We start from the raw sequence: 15,805 nt of genomic DNA on the forward strand, positions 1-15,805 counted from the left end.
TTGAGAACTGAGTGAATTCTCTGAGTTTTAAACTTTTGCTGGTTGTTTCAGATTCCATTCTATAGACATCATTTTCTCCAGCTCCCTGGGTAGACAGGGCAACCTACAGTGGTGGCTCCAGAATAAGATGTTGTTTGCGGCTTTCTTCACCTTGTCTTTGGTGACTTGTCAACTTGGGATAACTGCACAGGAGAAGGCGAACCAGTAAGTGGACCTTAAGTCTCTGCAAAATGTACATGTAGGAATCATCTGTTAGGGAACAAAGACATTTTATATAATATTATATATTATAAGCTATATAATATATTTTATATTAGTCCACCAGAGAACAGAAAGTAACTTTATAGTTACAGCATTACTACTCTAGTGAAGGAGGATAGGGCAATGAGAAAACATGCATCTGGAGTCAGACTGACCCAGGTGAAAAATCCCAGCTCTAACACTTAGGAACTAGGTAACGGACATCTTTACATGGATACTCTTAAATTATAATTCAGAGAAAATCACTGGATCTCTTTTATCCTCAGTTTTGCTGTTTACAAAATTAAAATGATAATACCTCTATGTAGGAGTTAATACAGATGAAGTAAGAGGTTCTCTGTTATAAATGACACTCAGCTTATGGTAGGCACTGAATAAATGATAACTCTCTTTGTGATGTTGGACAGCATCTGTAAAGTGGCGTCACAAGAACACTCATACCATACTTTGGGGGAAGTGTGTAAGTAGAAACATGAGCAAAATCATTTTGGTAAAGCAGGGTCCTTTGAGATGCTGGGCCAATTCACTATAAAGTTAAATTTAGCTTCTGTTGGCTGGGGGCAATAACCAAAAAAATCTGCATTTGTATGCTGAATTTTATCTATTCTATTTCCTTGAAACTCCCAACTTGGCTTCACATTGTTTATATCTTAGCATCAAGTGTGTTGTAATGCTTCAGCAACCCCTTATTTCACCTCTGGGTAATTGTAAAGTAGTCCCTGTAGCTCAAGCATCGACTATTTTAACCAGAATTATTTTAGTCAAATAGATGATTGTTAGATGATTCAATTTTGAATCATTATTGCTTTTTAAAGGCTAGCACAAGAGGGATTTTCTTCAAGCAACAGTTCAGAAGGAGGGAAAGCAATTTATAAGCAGTTAATTTGTCACTTTTATTTAAAGCAAATATAGTTTTAAAACATCAGAAATTTCAGCTCCAATAAGAAGAAGATAAAGGCAAGAGAGCAGTGGTAAAGGAAATCTCTGCCAAGATACTCTTAATTATAAAAACTTATCATTGTAATCCTTTTTGAAAATGAACAAAGAGTCTTGATGTTTGATGAACTTATCAAACAAGACAGACCAGTGAAGAGGCAAATTTCAAGTCAAGGAAAAAGAGAGCCAATTAAATACTTTACAAAGTGCTGAAGTAGGGAATCACAAGGTCCTTTCGTGCAATGGCAGTGTATTTGACACAGGCTTTGAAAATGGAAAACCACTGTTGAATTAACTAAGTTCACCGCCTCCTACTGGCATTCACCAGTTGTATGATCTCGTAAAAATTATTCAACTATGCTGAGCTCCATTTACCTTGCTTGTGAAATGGGAGGAAGTCACAAAAATTCTTACCTAGGAAGCATTCAATGAAAGCTGTTACCAGATGGTGTGTGATTATTGTTAGTTTTTGGCATTTTCATTCTCTTTGGTGATTGGCAATAATCAAACAGAAAAAAGTATAATATACCAATTGGCATGCATCTTCCAGGACAGTGAGGGACTTGTATCTTTATTTTTGGAAATAATACCCTTTTCAGCCCAAAATAAATCTCATATGAACCTTTTCATTGAAAATAGATTTATTTGCATTTTTAAAAATGTAGATTTATTTCCAAAGATACACCTTGCCATTTGCTTACTATAACGCTTTAGTAGAAAAATGCTATTTGCAAAAACATTGTAAAGCAGAGGTTATGAAAAGAAGCTTCACTCTTTAGCTTCAAAATAATGGATTTGTCTTATGTATTTTATATAAATTTATCTTTTAGTATTTTTGCTGCAGAGTTTTAAAAATTTGAAATTTAAAAAATATTAAGATTTACATCATCACTGAAAATATGGTGGTCCTTCATATTGGATACTCCATGTGCACATATTAATGTATATTTTTCAGTTGTTCGGTGTAGTTCTAAAACAGTTTAGTCAAAATGATTACTAATGGTTTCACCTCCTTGTGCTACAACTTATTGAGAAGGGTGTGTAATGTCCAACAAGTTTGTGGATTTGTTTTTCATTTCTGCTTCCTGGATTTTCAACTTCTGTTATTAAATTCACATACAAATGCAAAGATATATACAAACATTCATGATGGTGTTCTTTTTTGTTGTTGTTCTTTTTTTTAATTCATTAATTACATTGTATTATGTGACACAGTTTCATAGGTACTGGGATTCTCCCCACCCCACCCCAAACCCTCCCACCATGGTGGATTCCTCCACCTTGTTGCATAACCACAGTTCAAGTTCAGTTGAGATTCCCCCATTGCAAGCGTATACCAAACATAGAGTCCAGCATCTTATTGTCCAGTCAAGTTCAACGGCTTCTTAGGGAGACCCTCTCTGGTCTGAAGACAGAGCCAGCAGAGTATCATCCCGATCAATTAAAAGCTCCAACATACCATCAGCAAAAATTTACATCATTATGGAATTAATTGACATAGTAATGAGTAACCAATATGTTAAAAATAAATGCGAGTTCTTAACCACCTTCTGTGACCACCTCATTGACATTTCAATTTTAGTTTATACACAACATATAACATACATAACATAACATGTTATACATAACATCATATCATCTTAAATTAAGGCAAACATGTGGTATTTAACCTTTTGGGATTGGCTCATTTCTCTTAGCATTATGGTTTCCAGTTTGGCCCATTTGGCCATGAAGAACTGCATTTTGTTTTTTTCAATAGCTGAGTAGTATTCCATGGAGTAGATGAACCATAGCTTTCTTATCCAATCCTCTGCTGATGGGCATTTTGGCTGCTTCCATGATAGAGGGCTAATCTGCAGAATATACAAAGAGCTACAAAACAACCAAAATGTCCAAACAAACAAGCCACTCAATAAATGGGCATGGGAAATGGGCAGACACTTCACAAAGGAACAAACCCAAATGGCAAATAAACATATGAAAAAATGCTCAAGTTCACTGGCAATAAGGGAAATCCAAATTAAAACATCACTAAGGTACCACCTAACGCCAGTAAGACTGGCCACATGAATAAAAGCACCAACAACACTTGTTGGCGAGGTTGCAGGGAAAAGGGAACCCTGCTCCACTGCTGGTGGGGCTGCAGGCTGGTACAGCCTCTATGGAAATCAGTATGGAGAACATTCAAACAACTCAAAATCAACATACCATGTGATCCAGCAATAGCACTCCTAGGAATATATCCAGAACACTTGTTTTATGAGAAACCAGCATGCACTCCTATGTTCATAGCAGCACAATCAGTAATTGCAAAAACATGATGGTGTTCTTGATTAATTTGTCCCTTTACCATTATGAAAGTTTCCCTCTATACTTAACTGTTGTCTTTGTTTTAAAGTCTACTTTATCTGTTCTGAATTTGTAGTTCAGGTAGACATACATAAAGAAGTCTTGCCTTAAATAGCCTAAAAATCTCTGTCATTTAATTATGGTAATTGGAACATTTACATCTACAGCACTTATTGACAGGCTTGAGTTTAAATATGTCATCTTGTTGTTTGTTTTCTGCTGGTCCTATATCTTTGTTTCAGCTTTTTTTCTTTTTTGATCACTTTTATTTTAGAGCTGATACTTTCATAATTCAAAATTAATTGATAGCTTTTCTGCCTTAATTTTCAGTTGTTAATCTAAGATTTATAACGTATCAATGACATCACAAATTGCCTTCAAATAATTACCTCCCCTGCCTGAGTCCAGCTCCAGCTGAGTCCGGAACTCGGGAAGGGTGCGTGGATGAGGCATGAAGAAAGAAAGGAGATGGACCACCAGGATTCCTTAATCGTAGTGGACAAGGCGAGAAAGCTGTCCGCTTTATTTATACAGAAGCAGTACAAAGTTTTTTCTTAGGGGCATATTGACATAGCTTCCGGGGGGCACAATTTACAACTTCTTGAGAAATGATTGAGGAAGGATTCCATATTCCTTGCTTATCTTGGCTTGCCAGTCTTCATCTGCTCTCCTCAGGTCTGGACTATAACCTAGGCACCGCCTGTGTCAACCAGACCCCTATCTTGTATGAGTTAAAAGGTCTAGACCCTTGGTCTGTGGGGATCGGGGTTATTGACATTAGTTGGCCATTAGGTCTGTAAGCTCACACAGTTTGTTAAAGCAAGGGTAATAACGGCGGAAAGAATTGCAGTTAGCAATGAGCTAAGTTACTCTATTTAAGTTTCAACTCTACAATGGATGAGTGAGTGTTTCCAAAGACAATTCTACAAATTGTTTCAGTATTAGACAAGGCATTATCCATTCCAACGTTGCAACCAAGAGTTTCTCAGTAGACAACACATCTTATGCAGTAATACACTCCTAATACAATTCTTATTCAACTTATCTATCACTAAATGGGAGAAATACATCAAGAGAGAAAAAACATGAAGATCTAAGACAAAAAGTTATAAACACTACATTCCTCTACAACTGCAGGCTCTACAACTTCATAAGCGATCAAACAATAATCAAAAATATATCTTTATGATGTTAGTGAAATCACCCTGTATTTCCTCTAGCTAAAAATTTATGAAAACAACTAAAACAACTACATTTTCTATATTCTAAAGAATTGCAAGGACAGGCTAACCTTTAAGACCACAGTAACTATATTTTTTGCCTTAGCAGGATAGGCTTCAGGGTTACAGTAGCTATATTCTTCGTCATAGCAGGATGGCCTTTAGGGTCACAGTAACAGGATAACTTTTAGGGTTCCTCTTATCAAGCCATTCCCCAGAAACATGCTAAATATCTGGGCCAGATTTTATGGCAATGGGTAAACAGCACAGACTTAATTATACTCCTGTGTGTAGTTAAAGGCCCACTCACCAGGACATCCTCAGTAACATTAACTCTTAAGCTCACATTGGTTGTAAAAGCCATCTCACAGGGGCAGACAATGCCTCAATAGATTACAAAATTCTTAGTGGGGTGGTTGAGTGCCCATGCAAAGGGGAGTGAAAACTGCGTCAAGGTGGTCAGAGATGAATCCACTTAGCCCTGCTAAGCAGCTGGTAGCTCCCCGGGCCCTGCCAGTCAGGGAGCTGTTCTCTTCACACCTTCGTGTTATTCACACCTACTGCATGGACTCCATCACTCCCCCTTCTGACACATCATTTTTATTTTACCTAAATGATTTCCTTTGACATATCTTGTCATGCTAATGCTGTGGTGATGAATATTCATTTTCAGAGTTTAAGTTTACTCATTTTTTCTGCAGTGATTAATCTTCCTTTAATCATTTTATATTTTAAAGATTTATTTTATTTTTATTGTGAAGTCAGATATACAGAGAGGAGGAGAGACAGAGAGGAAGATCTTCCATCCGATGATTCACTCCCCAAGTGAGCGCAATGGTCAGTGCTATACCAATCCGAAGCTAGGAGCAAGGAACTTCTTCCAGGTTTCCCATGCGGTTGCAGGGTCCCAAGGCTTTTGAACCATCCTCAACTGCTTTCCCAGGCCACAAGCAGGGAGCTGGATGGGAAGTGGAGCTGCCGGGATTAGAACCGGCGCCCATATGGGATCCCGGTGCGCTCAAGGCGAGGACTTTAGCCACTAGGCCACGGCGCTGGGCCCATAATCTTCCTTTAAGATGTATACTACTATTATTATTATCCCTGAACAGAAGGCTGGAAAACAAAGTGATTTGATAGGTTCCGAGCCACTCCATTACCTAGTGGAACGGTAAGGCCTTTCCCATCCTGAGATTACTGTTGCTACCATTGCTGCCATGACCACATCCACAAACAGCAAAATGAAACAAAATGTTTCAAAAACAAGGACAGGTTTTGATAACCAAAACAAATATGTAGCCCATAGTTAAGAAACATGGAGGTTTTTGCTCACATTTTTTCAATTCAGGAATTGCATGGGTGGAAATGATAATAAGGGCCCCAAACAGAGAGATGGAGAACAACCTATATAAGCATGTAGAGGTCATTTTGACTTTTTCACCATATAGGCCATGCAGATGACAGACCTTCAAGAAGCCACAAACAGATCCTTCTTGTTAATTTCATTTCCTTATGGACATCAGAGTATTTGTACCAAAGGATCCTGCGCCAGGACCATGTGAATGTTTTGAACAGCATCCATATGACTGGGAATCACTATGTATGCAGACATTGCAAAGTTTTTTTAAAAAAAGATTTATTTTAATTTTATTGGAAAGTCAGATACAATGAGAAGAGACAGAGAGGAAGATCTTCTGTCCATTGATTCACTCCCCAGTGGTCACAATGGCCAGAGCTGTGTCCATCCAAAGCCAGGAGCCAGGAGCCTCTTCCACGTCTTCCACGCAAGTGCAGGATCCCAAGGCTTTAGGCCGTTTATTGACAGCTTTCCCAGACCACAAGCAGGGAGTTGGGTGGGAAGAGGGGCTGCTGGGATTAGAACCAGTGCCTATCTGGGATCCAGAGTGTGTAAGGTGAGGATTTTAGCCACTAGGCAAAATTTGAATGAATACAAACAACTGGTGTAGTGAATGTAACTCAAATGTGGTAATAGAGACATCTCTGCTTCCCAGAATAACTAATCATTAACAGTGTTTCCAGGGCATCCATTTGGGACATGTGATTGAATTCAATCTGAGTTTAAAACCTAAAGTCACTACTTAGTGGTTATTGAACTTGAAACAATTACTTAAATTCTCTAAGCTTGTCTTTTTCATCTAAAAAAGGAGATAATATACATCTCATAGAGTTCTTGTCAGGAGTTAGGAAAGTTCTCATAAAGTAATTATCATAGAACCTGACACACCATAGGACTTCGAGGAAAATAATTTTTATTATTTTGTTTTCCTCTTACAAGAAACCACTCAGAGTACATTGCAGAATGAGGGGGAAACAGTTATATAGCCTTTGAAATCAACAATCTCGGGTTTAATTCTGATATTCCTACTAACTACTCATATGACCTTCAGCAAATTTTCTCATCTCCCTATAAATTTGTTTTGCTCATGTATAAAATAGATATACCTACCCCACATGATACATAAGAAATTTTAATGAAATTCTATAGGATTAATGGAGATGGTATATTCATATAGAAATTTTGTTATTGAGTTTCCACTAAATGCCACATTCTGTGCTTAGTACTCATAGTACAGTGGTAAGTAACATGGTCATGACCACTACCTACCAGAACTTGCAGTCTGGAGATGGAAGTAAAGGGTGAAGCTTTACATAGAAATTACTATGCTAAGAGAGGGCAGGCAGGTCCAGGAGACAAACAGTAGGAAGGCCTGGATTGGAAGAAACTGTATTCTGCATATACTACAGAAGAACAGGCACATGTTATGAACTGGAAGTTTCGTATGGAATTCTCTGTGCTTCTGGTATGCAGCAGAAGAGTTTTTGCATTCATTCAATAAATATTCTAGGGATGCTGTGTACAGAGAGTAAACTAAATGTATCATGTTCTTACTCCCATGGAATGTATAATGTAGTGACAGAATCAACCAATAAACAGGGAATTTGAACATCTTATTACAAGAGTATATAGAATTTTAAAAAATATTTCTTTTTTATTTTATTATATTTTGGCAATCTTTACTTTGTTAATTAGGGTAAAACGGTACAAGGGCTATGGGAAAGTGGGTAAGACCACCACTTCCCTATTGTTTCCTTCATATATCCGAGGTAAAGGGAATATTGAGGGAGAAGCCCCACCCAGTCTCCCACCCACCTCAGGTCCCAGATGTAGGGCACTCTCCGAGATCCTTGGCCAAGTGGTTCCAATAGTTCACCAGTCATAAGTCACTGCCAATCTTGCAATTCCAGGCACGATGAGGCTGTTGCAGAGTTCACTGATTGACATAGTCCACCATAGAGTCTCCTCCTGTCCAGTATTTCACTGCCAACATATAGCTGAGGCGGTTGATTGACTTACTCCATCTTCCATCTTTTCTTGGTCAATGCTCTGATTCCTCCATTTCGATTGAGGGGATCCCCAAAGAAACTTTGAGGTGTTCCCAGACCAGATTCCTATATGTATTAGCGAGTACAGTGCCCGCCACAGTCCATCACCCCAATCAGCTGGTGGTTGCAACTGCTGGTCTGGTTCTATTCTCAGCCCCGACCTCCACCGGCAGTCCATCCTGGCTCTGCCCATCACACACTCGGCCCTCACCCAAACCAGCGGGAGCCACAACCCAGTCAGAGCGACCCACAATAACCCCTCCTTAGCGCAGTAGGCAGCACGTCAGTCTCAGAATCTGAAAATATTTCTTTTTTATTTGAAAGAGTTACGGAGAGTTTGTGTGTGTTATATTCACTGGTTCACTCACCAAATGGCCACAAGGGACAGAACTGGCCTGATCTAAAATCAGGAGCCTGGAGCATTCTCTGGGTCTCCCACATGAGTGTAGGGTCCCAAGGATTTGAGTCATCCTCCGCTGCTCTTCCAGGCCAGAAGCAGGGAGTTGAATCAGAAGTGGAGCAGCCAATACTCCATCTGTGCTCATACAGATGCCAATGCTAAGGGTAAAAGATTAGCTTGCCACTGCAATGGTGCAGTTTTCACATTCCTGAATGAGACTGGCTCAAGCTCACACAATTAGTGCCAATCAACCTTTAGTACAAGCTGAGCCCTTGAATTTTTTAAGATGACCCCAGGGCAACAAACAGGGTTAGGGTTCCTGACCTTGTAGCCTAACATTGGTAGCTAATTAGTTATTTTGTTTTCTAAATTGCTGATGTAGTCACATTTTGAGGGTCAAACCTCTGACTTGCAGTTTGTCTATTCAACTCTCAGTTTTAGCCTTTGCCCAAAATGCCATTTTTTCTGAATATTTATTTGTGAGAGAGATCCCACTCTATTATAAAGGCAGAGGGTATATGAATCACTGGTTGTTTGCCCTGTATAGAATACATTCAATACATTCTTGATGAAGATAAAAATGTGCACATATGACATTGAGAAAGGTTAAAGAAAGGTTAAAGTGGTATGTAGCTTTACATACATGATCTCACTGCATATTCAAAATACTCTTATAAGCTGTTCCCTCTGTTTCTCAGCTGTAAGAAAATTGAGAATCAGTGGGTGGCAGAAACTGAATTCAAATATAAATTTGGGGAACTCCAAGTGTCTTCCTGTTACATCACAGCTTCTTGAACTGCGTTGCTTGGTCTTGCAGAAGCTGCATGAGAAAAACAATGACATGTACTTCAAATACGTTTGAAATGTTTAGCTAATAAAATGCAAAACTTCTCAGGACCTTTTGATATTTCTAAGGGTGACATCTTGCATGCTGTTCACCCAGGTGTATTGACAGTGGAACTTTTCTTGTCTTCTTCCTGAGACATGATGCCTATGTCAGAAACTAGTACTCCAGAAAGTACAACATGAAAAACTCCACTGCAAATTTCTGACTTGTGATCATCCATCAGTGAAAAACCTAAAAGTTGGGTATAACAGCACAGCCATCTAGAGGCAAACACAGACTGGAATCAGAGACTCTTGGATCCCAGTACTCTGTATTCAAGGTCTCATTGATTGAAAAAGACAGAACATGCTCTAAAAGCAGTTGTCAATATGGTGGGAAAATAGGACATTTATTTATTTTCATGTTGTAAACTTCCTATTTTCCTCCTGTTGTTGATTTTGTTTTATGGATTTCCATTTAGCAATATAAATAATAACTGTGTAATAGAGACTATCATATCCCAAAGAAACTGTTAAATATATATTGACAATAGGATGCTGCACTGTCTGCCATCATTCATACCTAAATGTCAGGATATACTTAAATTACAGAATGATGGACTTAGGGCTATTTGTGAAGGACTACACGGCTGTAATAATATGGGGGTATCATTTGGTGGGAGGAGACTTGGGGAAAAGGGAAGGGAAGTCCCAGAGCCTATGAAACAGAATCCATAAAATGTATTTTTTAAAAAAGGAAAAAAATAGATGGAGACTCAGAATGATTGGTGGATGCTTAAAGAATTTGAAAATTAAGCAATTGGGACAGGTGATGTGGTGTAGTGGGTAAAGCTCCTATCAGTAAAGCTGGTATCCCAAATATATGCCAATGCATGTCTCAGCTATTCGATTTCCCATTTGACTCCTTGTTAATGACCTGGGAAAAGCTGTAAGTAGATGATCCAAGTACTTGGTCCTTGATATCCACATGGGTGTCCTGAATGAAGCCTCCATCTCCTGCTTTCTCAATTTGGTCCAGCATGAGCAGATGAAAGACTTTTCTTTGTCTCTCCCTGTCTCTCTGTAACTGATGTTTAAAATAAATAAATAATTCTTGAAAAACTGATGCAGTTCTTTCAGAAATCCACTTGGCAATATGTGTCACAAAGTTTCCCTTCAATCATTCCATTCTATAAGAAGTCTCCTCAGTAAATAACTTAGACTACAGACAAACTGGGGGCTCAATAGTCTAGTGAGGAGGGGTAGAACAATGTAATACCATTCTAAATCATTCACATTTTTTTCTCTCCTGCCAAGTGGAAAAACCAGAATAAAAAAATATAATTCGCAGTATGACCTCAGGATTTATATTTCTTAGGAATATAAAGTGCTCAGAGATAGATATTAAAAAAACACATTAGTGGTGTGGTAGGATTTAGGGTAATTTTTTTTCATTTACAATCTTTCCTATTTTCCTTTCATGAGAATGTATTACTTCCATAATCCTTGAAAAGTGAATTACATTAAAAAGTTCATTGGCATGATAAGATAAAATACTATTCATATTGATATTGGCTAAAAGGTTGGAGCCCTGTAATGACTTAATGCATGGTCCTGGGCTACTTTCTGTTCTTTGGCCTCACTGATGGAATTACTGCATGTGCCTCTGTCTAGACATCATGTCACAAAGCTTTTCAAACTGCAGCCACCCAGCACTGCTCCATCTAGGCTTTGGCTTCCATCCATTAATACTGTTTCCCCCATCCTGACAGCATAATGCAGCTTCTGTGGGCTTATAATGACATTGTCTTGACAATCCCGTAGAGAGATACACAACTAAGGCTGGAATTCTTTCCAGTTCCCAAACTTTCACCCTGTATTTTCTTTCACCTCGTGATGACTATTATTAGAAACATATATCAGAAAAAAAAATGTGTGGACCAAACCTTGAACCATTTGAACTTTTAGATGCCAAGTTCATTTATTTAGATTTTAACTTTTAATCAAGTGTAGATACTTAGAAAAATCTCTACAATGTCACTGCCTATTTCCCAGAAATTAGTTTCATTCTTTTTCTCCCTCCCTCTAACCCCTCTTCCTTCCTTTCCCTCCTCCCACTGCTCTCCCTTTCATTTTTTCTTTTCTGCCATATTTTCAAGTACCACAATGGACTTGACCCATAATAGGTGCAAGAACCGCAGTAGCAATTATACACATGGCTTCTGTATCCATCAGAATTAGAATTTTGTATGGAAGACAGGAATTATACACATATTGCATGTGAGGTGATTAAATGTTGAGAACATATGCAAAGATTGATCAGAAAATGAATGGAAATACCTAACCAGCCTTGGTATGGAAAAATCTTTCCCTAAAAAAATTGATAATAAGTGATAGTAAGACTGAAAGAGACCCAAAAGTTCACCAAGAAAAGTACAAGGTAGTTAGGTTCATTCAGGGTTGACTTTTATAGGTGGGTGTGGCTGAGAGAACAGGGGGTCTAGGAGTTTAGGCTATGAATGTGAAAATTCATAGCCTAAAGATGAATTCAAAAGATGAATGTGAAAATTGAAATAGCTATGTAAGGAAATCAAACAAAGAAAGTGCCTTACTGGTAGGGAGATTTGTTGCCCTGATAGTACAAGTCCCAAAGGTATCCAAGAAAAAGTGCAGTGAGAATCGTGAAACAGAAAAGACAGGAAGGAATAACTATGCACAGGTGACATGGGAGTCGGGGAGGAGCTGTTTCAGAATGTAGAAGATCCTGAATGCGAGGATGAAGAACAGTGGGATGAAGAAAGGATAACCACAGACAAGGAGGAGGAGCAACTGAGAGGGCAGAGTTAGATGGCTCATTCATACAGATGGTGAGTGTCCCAGAGAGTGACTGGGAATTGAGCCACATTGAAGCGTTTTTTTTTTTTTTTAAATATTCATTTATTCATTAATTACATTGCATTACATGACACAATTTCATAGGTACTGGGATTCCCCCCCCTTCACCCCAAACCCTTCCCCCATCATGAATTCCTTCACCTTGATGCATAACCACAGCTCAAGTTCCGTTGAGATTCCCTAATTAAAAGTTTACACCATACAGAGTCCAGCATCCCACTTGTCCAGTTCAAGTTCAACGGCCTCTTAGGGAGGCCCTCTCAGGTTTGTAGGCAGAGCCAGCAGAGCGTCACCTCGATCAATTAGAAGCACCAACATATCATCAGCAACAGTCCAGGTATGATGAGGCTGGTGCAGAGTCCACTGATTGACATAGTCCGTCTTAGGGTTTCCCCTTGTCCAGTTTTCCGCTGCAAGCATAAAGCTGAGGTGGTTGATTCATCTACTCCATTTTCCATCTTTTTTTGATTAATGCTTTGATTCCTCCATTTTGTTCAGGGGAATCCCCCTAAAAAAAACTTTGAGGCATTCCCAGTCCAGGCTCCTACATGTACTACTAGTAAGCACAGTGCCCGCCACCGTCCATCACTCCGATCAGCTGATGGTTTTAACCCCTGGGTTGGTTCTCTTCTGAGCCCCGACCTCTATTGGAACCAATGAGTATCGCATCTCTCCCCGGCTCTGCCCATCACACTCTTGTCCCTCACCTAAACCAGTGGGAGGAGTGCTGGTCGGGTGTTGCATTCCCTGCTAGCACAGGCCATTTCACCTTGGCATTTTGTGTTTTGTACTGTTTTTTTTTTTGTTTTGTTTGTTTGTTTGTTTTTTTTTATCGCAACCAAACCCGGCCAGGCCCCCACACAGTTTCAGCACTTGGGCTTGCCAGTGGATGACGTGAACTGACTCAGCCTGGTCTGCCCCACCCGAGCCAAGTGTATTCCAGTGGGTCACATTCCAAAGCCTCTTCTGGGTTATTTACCTCCAAGCTTCTTGTGTTTATTTGCAGAGTCAGTGTCCTGTCAGAGGATCTGTTCAGGTTCCTCCCTCCGACTCATTCATGGTGTCGGGCGTTTTTTGTTTGTTTGTTTTAAGGAATAGTAGGGCTGCTGTTAGCAAAGGTAGGACCTTCAAAAAATATGGGCTGCCAATCCCAGGCAGTCCCCAAAGATCTTTGCAGGGGTCCTGTGAATCCAAAACAGTCTTCATAATGATGCCAAGGATTATTTTCCCTTTGACTGTGTTTGCATTTTTACTAATGTTGCAGAAGCAATAGTGGGTAAATCTTTTGTGACTTTTGAGCAAATCAAGGCAGTATTACCAAGCTTGCAGAAAAACAAAAAACCAAGTAAGTCCTTAAAGCAGTAAGAATTACTAAGTTTTTTAAACCCCAGCTCGTGAATAGATGCTATGAAACCATTTTATGAAAAACAATTGGGGGAGGGGAGAGCATTGCTTAAAGAACACCAGTGTCCTGAAGTATGATGTTGTCTTTAGGAAAAATAGTTGTTAGGGTTTAGAGTCACGGGGACCACCTGCCTTTGTCTGTACTGGCTGCTCTGACCAATGACTCCCAATGGAGTGGTGTGAACAACCCATTAGTTTCTGACAGTTCCAGAGCTCCGGACCAAGGCACAGGCAGATTCAGCATGTGGTAGGGCCTGTCTCATGGGTGGCTGTTTCTTCTCTTTGTGTCCTGTCCTCACATGGCAGAGAGGAGGGTGCTCTCTGGAGCCCATTCATAAGGACACTAGTCTCATTCATGGCTCTTTCTTCATGACCTAATCACTTCCCACTATTGTTACCTCCCAGGACTCTCATACTGAGGGTTAGTTTTCAACATATTAATTTGGAAGGACACAAATATTCAGTCCAGGAGTTCACTTTTTTTAAACCTAGAACTAAAATTTCAAAAAATATTAAAAACCATCATCAAACTATGGTCATTTGGGATTAGATATTTGTCTTGCATTGACTCAAAAACAGAGCAAGCCTAACTAATCAAGAAAGCTAGAACAATACTAGTTAACAATAGAAAATCAGCATTTCAGATGAAAATGAAAGCACAGCCATCAACTTGATGAAATCACTGGCGCTATTACAAAGTCCGTTGTAGAATGCATTATGTCAGTATTTGCAACATACACATACTCAGTGATCCGTTATTTTCCAAATGTTTAATGCCTGACATTAATAAAATTATGTATGAGACAAAAGATCTGTTCCAAGTGTTTATAGATCAATACATTTTAATATAAAAGAACACCAAAAGTCAATTACACAACAAATTCTCACATGTCAAGTTTTGGTGTAATATCAAAGTAAACATCAAAGTTATATGAAAATACTGATACCATAACTTCTCCACTTTTCTTTTTTTTAAGATTTAGTTTATTTTTTTTATTGCAAAGTCAGATATACAGAGAGGAGGACAGACAGAGAGGAAGATCTTCTGACGGATGGTTCACTCCCCAAGTGACCACAACGACTGGTGCTGTACCTATGCAAAACTAGAGCCAGGAGCTTCCTCAGGGTCTCCCATGCAAGTACAGGGTCCCAAGGCTTTGGGCCGTCCTCGACTGCTTTCCCAAGCCACAAGCAGGGAGCTGGATGGGAAGCCGGGCTTCAGGGATTAGAATTGGCACCCATATGGAATCCTGGCACATTCAAGGCAAGGACTTTAGCCGCTAGGCCACCACGCCAAGCTATTCTTCCCTTTTCAAGTTTTTCATAGACTTTAGAAGTAATCATAGCCAAGTTTGAATGAAGCAACAGAAACAAGAGATTAGTTGCTTTCCACTTAATCAAATTTCAAGAAATTTGCAAAAATGTAAAACAACATTATTTTTAATAAGTTATTTATAGCAAATATGATGAGTTTATTATTATTTGAAATATTAATGAACTTTTAAAATGTTGTTTTTTATTTTAGATTTTTTGAATATTGCTAGAGCTATCACACTTAAATGCTATATGAAGTCCTCAATAATTTGTTGGAGTTCAAAGGCAGCCTGTGACCACAAGTTGGAGGACCAATATTAAAGATAAACATAATCTCCCTGACTAACCTGTGACTGCTGTCTGGAGTTTCCACCTCATTGTCATCATTCATTCTGAGTAGCAGCTTATTTCGTAATTAGCAGGAGATTTGAAGCACGGATTTTGCTACGCTCGGGAGGTGATTGTGCCATCCATCACAGAGAGGCAGGCTGGCTCTCTGAGGCTGTGGCATTTGTGGCAGTGACAGAAAGCCTTCTCATGCTGCCCATGGCCTCAAAGTTGCAGTGTGGCTATGTCCTGTGAGACCTAGGAAAGCCTTTGATAAAAGCAGAGTGCGGTAAAAAGAAAGATCATCCTACTGGAGACAGACCAGGCAAGGATCTCCTTTCCTCATCTTTGCTGGCTGATTTGTGATACAGGCAGTTGCATGATGAGGAGCAGGACATGGGTTTTGCCTACAAACCAGCAAATTCCAGCATTTCCTCTCCCTAGAGCTGTGATTTCAGAGTGTGTTTAGTTT

At 39.3% G+C, this 15,805-nt stretch overlaps 1 protein-coding gene across 1 annotated transcript in view; it reads left to right on the plus strand.

Annotated features, from left to right (window-relative positions):
• The first annotated feature begins 12,117 nt into the window (after positions 1-12,117).
• C8A (complement C8 alpha chain) overlaps positions 12,118-15,805 on the plus strand; it is a 64,770-nt gene continuing 61,082 nt past the window's right edge. The window contains exons 1-2 of the mRNA XM_058680842.1: positions 12,118-12,235; positions 13,553-13,649. Coding sequence (XP_058536825.1) covers positions 12,118-12,235; positions 13,553-13,649 — 215 coding nt within the window. The remainder of the gene's footprint in view (positions 12,236-13,552; positions 13,650-15,805) is intronic.

Source organism: Ochotona princeps, chromosome 2, assembly GCF_030435755.1.
Source record: "Ochotona princeps isolate mOchPri1 chromosome 2, mOchPri1.hap1, whole genome shotgun sequence".
Taxonomy (NCBI): domain Eukaryota; kingdom Metazoa; phylum Chordata; class Mammalia; order Lagomorpha; family Ochotonidae; genus Ochotona; species Ochotona princeps.